At 38.6% G+C, this 5,237-nt stretch overlaps 1 protein-coding gene across 1 annotated transcript in view; it reads right to left on the minus strand.

The window, feature by feature from the left end:
• The window catches only part of LOC119584650 (neural-cadherin-like), a 19,874-nt gene extending 15,563 nt beyond the window's left edge, over nucleotides 1-4,311 (minus strand). The window contains exons 1-2 of the mRNA XM_037933327.1: nucleotides 3,887-4,311; nucleotides 2,360-2,562 (exon numbers count right to left, since the gene is read on the minus strand). Coding sequence (XP_037789255.1) covers nucleotides 2,360-2,562; nucleotides 3,887-4,016 — 333 coding nt within the window. The 5' untranslated portion in view covers nucleotides 4,017-4,311. The remainder of the gene's footprint in view (nucleotides 1-2,359; nucleotides 2,563-3,886) is intronic.
• Between the last annotated feature and the right edge of the window lie 926 nt (nucleotides 4,312-5,237).

A 5,237-nucleotide genomic window follows, 5' to 3' on the forward strand; every position in this document is an offset into this window, starting at 1 on the left:
TGTGTGTGTGTGTGTGTGTGTGTGTGTGTGTTTTGTGTGTGTGTGTTTTGTGTGTGTGGTGTGTGTGTGTGTGTGTGTGTGTGTGTGTGTGTGTGTGTGTGTGTGTGTGTGTGTGTGTGTGTGTGTGTGGTGAGAGAGAGAGAGAGAGAGAGAGGGAGAGAGAGAGAGAGAGAGAAGAGAGAGAAAGAGGAGGGAGGGAGAGAGAGAGAGAGAGAGGGAGGAAGAGAGGGAGAGAGAGAGAGAGAGAGAGAGAGAGAGAGAGGAGGAGGAGAGAGGAGAGAGAGAGAGGAGAGAGAGGAGAGAGGGAGAAAGAGAAAGAGAGAGAGAAAGAGAAAGAGAGAGAGAGAGAGAGAGAGAGAGAGAGAGAGAGAGAGAGAGAGAGAGAGAGAGAGAGAGAGAGGAGGGTGGAGGAAAAAAAGAGGAGATATAGATAGATATAGATATTGATAGATATAGATATAGACAGATACAGATAGGTATGAACAGATAGACATATAGACAGATATACATATAGACAGATACATGTAAGTATAGATAAATATACATATAGACATACAGCATCTCACATCACACCCTCGCCCGACCGACACATTAGATAAGTGGGAGTGGGAGAGGGAGAGGGAGGGGCAGAGAGGGATATAGAGGAAGGGAGAGAAAGGGAGAGAGAAGAGAGAGAGAAAGAGGGAGGGAGAGAGAGAGAGAGAGAGAGAGAGAGAGAGAGAGAGAGAGAGAGAGAGAGAGAGAGAGAGAGAGAGAGAGAGAGAGAGAGAGAGAGAGAGAGAAAGAGGAGGGTGGAGGAAAAAAAGAGATATAGATAGATATAGATATTGATAGATATAGATATAGATATCGACAGATACAGATAGGTATAGGCAGATAGACATTGAGACAGATATACATATAGACAGATACATGTAGGTATAGATAAATATACATATAGACATACAGCATATATCTATATAAACAAATAAGAAATCGAGACGGCCGCAGTCTCACATCACACCCTCGCCCGACCGACACATTAGATAAGTAGGGTCAAGGTTATAAGACCCATAAGGTCCCACAACCAAGCGGGTGGCACAGATGCTAAGGCGCCTGCGACCATTTCTCACCCCCAGGAATGGATATGTCACCAAATAAAACGGGCGAGCTCGAGAACCACAATGGTTGTAAACTCCTTTGGGAATCTTTAGTTAAAGGCGCTTTTGTACGGGAGGGTACCGGTGGCGAAAGGTGGGTTTTATTTTAATCGCTTGACTGAAATTTCTTCACCAACCATCTGCGTCTCTATGGTGAGAAATACTTCGTTTTCTGTAGCCATTGTAAACCGAAGAGATAATAAAAATCGGTCTATTGCTCTACACAGTCGTGCATCTGGCACCGACGAACGCCCCCAGCTGTTCCACCTAACTGTTCGAATCGTTTCTCGTGCCTTAACAACCATTTAACTTACTCCAAGTATCCGTAACGAGGTCTTCCAAACCAATGGGTATTAAAGAGCAATAGAAACGTTTGGGGAATCTGCTCTCGTGGCGGTCAATATGTTTTCATTTGGACTACAGTTCAAGCCTAAACCTGTATAGAAAACGCCCAATTCTGGAGCCAGAAGGGAAAATAATCGGAAGGGGGAGTATGAACTGGCTGAATAGATTCTGAAAATATTGTTCGGAATTGTAAAATGAGGGTCGAAGAGAATTTTGAATGCGAATTGAAATCAAACTTTACATTTCATAGTTCATATTCGATTTTTTCCCTGTTTATTCAGCCACACACACATGCATATATCGGTTACTATTGTACATTTCTAAATGCAGCAGAAATGATATTTACAAAGCGAATTCATATTGTCACTTCAAGAAAATGAGGATTATTCCGGAGGACGTCGTTTATGACTTCCAAAGGGATTTTATGAGACATTCTCTGATCTACAAAGAACAACACCATCAAAGAGATTGCTCAAGAGAAAGAAAAAATCGTCAAAGAGCTCTCCTCTTCATTCGCATTTGACTTCACTCAGTCAAAAACAATAATAAAAGAGTGTTTAAGAGGAAAAAGCCGTCATACTATTCTCCTATTCGTTTGTCTTTGTCCTGAACTCCACTAAAAACAATGATGATAATGAAGGTTTGAGGGAAAAATATATCATCTTGGTACTCTTCTCTTCATTCACCTTTCGCTAGGATAAAAAAAAATGATGATGGATGGTTGTCTAAGAGAATAAATATCGCAATAATACTCACAGTTCCATTCATCTTTGTCTTTCCCTGGATTAAAAGCGATGATGCTAAGAGTGATTAAACTTCCATGAGCTCTACAGACACCCCAAGACGACCCAAATCAGTTAACCAAGACTGCTCACCTGCGTCTTCCACAGATACACCGTCTTCGCCCCTGGTCGCATCGGGTTGTCGTTGATGTCGTCGACGATGATAGTGAGGGCGTGGACGGCAGACAAACCGCCCGCGTCAGAGAGCAAGACGCCCACTTTAAGCTGTCTGTGCTCCTCCCTATCCAGTGCACCCACTGTCCACACTTCGGCACCTCCACGTCCACTATCTATTCCTGGTGGTAATGGAATCATACAGGATTAAGCGAGGGGGAAACGTGTGTAAAATAATACATACCTGTGGGGGGAACGTGGAGATAAATTCTTTTCATTTTTTTTTAGATGATTTGTGGTAGGGGATTACTATAGGGAAGCGGGTATGACAAAGGATGATGGGATAAACTGCAAATCTGGGTTATGGAAATGACCAACGTGGCACAAAAAAAAATAGTACATAACTTTCTATTTACCTTTGGCTATGCATTTGCGTGCCACAATGCTTTTGTGTTTGTTTGTTTGTTTGTTTATGTTTGATAGTAAATATCAAAAGAAAAAGAACCTAAAAGCGAGTGAGAGAGAGAGAGAAATATATTGATAGGAATGGATATGGATATAGATAAATAAATTTGTATGCATATATACATGCATACAGACATATGTGTGTGTGTGTGTGTGTGTGCGTGTGTGCATAAGAAAGCAAATAAGAGATACCACACACAGCAGGACCAACGACTGTCTGAGGCTGCAATAATTTTGCATAAAAAAGCACCGATATGCGTATATACGACACTTTTCCGGGAGTAGTGAGTATTTGTCCTTGCAAAATGAGACGTAAATGATGCAATAACTAGACCAAGCCTTTTCGTACCGCGCTTTCACACATAATAAACGTATCATCGTGTGTTGTTGTTCCTTTCCAGCATTTTTTTTTTTTACTGGTATGGAAACCGATGTTGAATGAATACAAAGACGTTCCGATTATTTCATAAGATTAGGTTTGGTTAATGAATTAAGAGCCTCAAGTAGCCATATGCAAAGGACTTCTTCCTAGAGTACAATGGTTTGGTATGGTATGCTGTACCCTACAATGAACCCTGTTATTTGAATAAGAGAAGGAGTGTGACAATATATACGAAACATTTACGTACTCTCCATTGTCGCAAGCAAAAGGAGAGAATTTACATGGGTAGTAAATTACTCTGATATGATTTGCGTATAAAATGTTCTTTCGTAGGCAGCTGTCTAATTCAATTTTAGTTTGCAAAGGGATTCTAAAAAAAAGAAATACGGTGTGCTGAACAAAGATTTGGGTCAAAAGAAGAGAATGGTTCCTGGTAAAATTCTCTTAAGGGAACTACATAAAATGCTAGTTCACAGATTCATTAGACATTCTTAAGGGTTTAATGCTGACGATATGATATCACTGGGACTGATGACGCTTATGATTCTCTCGCAACGTCAGATTGCACAAATTAACGAAAACTCTCCAGGAATTTTGTTTTGCACATTAATAACATTTACAGGTGAGCATTTATGACATACGATGACCGAACTACTTACTTTGGTCGAAGAGAAGTCGAATGGCGGTCTTTACGTGGGCGGGGTTGGAGGGCGCGAGGGAGAAGTTAAAGGGCGGCCCGTGCCCCAGCGCCCATACGTCATCGTCCGTCGCCGTGAGCGTACCCAGCATGGCAGCGGGAGCGCCCTCCGTCACCCGCAGCGTCGTCGGGGGCAGCAGGCGCGGGGGGCAGTCGTTCACGTCCTCCAGGGTGACGCTGAGGGTGGCGGTGGCACTGAGGGGGCCGGGGGGAAGGCCGCTGTCCACCGCTACGACCAACGCCGCCACGACACTTGCTCCGCCCCCACCCCCGCCGTCGTCCTCTGCGGCCTCGCGGTCCAGCTGTCGAAGGAGGGACACGCGCCCCCCAGCCGTCCACCGTGAGGGCGCCGCGACCCCCCTCCACGTGGTAGGTCACGGGCTGCTGGCCGCCCTGGGGGTAGGGTGCTTGTCCTCTTTATTACTATTATGGTTACGGTTACTATTGGACTTTTGCTTCTCCTGCTGTTCGTGATAATGGGAGTATTATTATTACGATGACGATAGTAATGAAAATGATAAAAAATACTAATGAAAATGATAATAAAGATAATAATAATGATGATGATGATAATAATGATAATAATAATTATCATGATAATAATAGTAATAATAATAATAATAATAATAATAATAATAACAATAATAATAATAATAACAATAGGGATAGCAATAATGATATTAATTATAATGTATTAATAGATTATTTATAATAATGATGATAATAAGAACAACAATGATAATGATGATGGTGATAATGAGAATAATAACAGTAATAATAATTAAAAATAATAAATAAAAATAATAATCATAATAATAATAATAATAATAATAATAAACAAAAAAAAACAAAAAAATAAAAAAAAAAAAAAAAAAAATATAATAATAATAATAATAATAATAATAATAATAATAAAAAATTATAAAAAGTAATAATGATAAAAAAACAAAAAAAAAGAATTAGGAATATCCAATTTTTGTGGGGTTTTATAAAAAAAAATAGAAAATAAATAAAAAATAAATAAAAAATACATAAAAATTTAAAAAAATAATTTTAATAATATAAAAAAAAAAAAATAATAATTAAAGTAAAAATAAAAATTTTTTTAAAAAAAATAAAAAAATTTAAAAAAAAAAAAGATAATAAAATAAAATAAAAATAAGATGAAATAAAATTAAAAATATTTAATAATTAAAAAATAATAAAAAAAATTAATCCTCTAAAAAATTTTATTTTACTTTTTTTTATTATATTTTTGATTTAAGGGGTTTTTCCAAAAAAAAAGGTGAATAAAGGGAAAATTTTTTTTTTTT

This window comes from Penaeus monodon, chromosome 18 (genome assembly GCF_015228065.2).
Source record: "Penaeus monodon isolate SGIC_2016 chromosome 18, NSTDA_Pmon_1, whole genome shotgun sequence".
Taxonomy (NCBI): Eukaryota; Metazoa; Arthropoda; class Malacostraca; order Decapoda; family Penaeidae; genus Penaeus; species Penaeus monodon.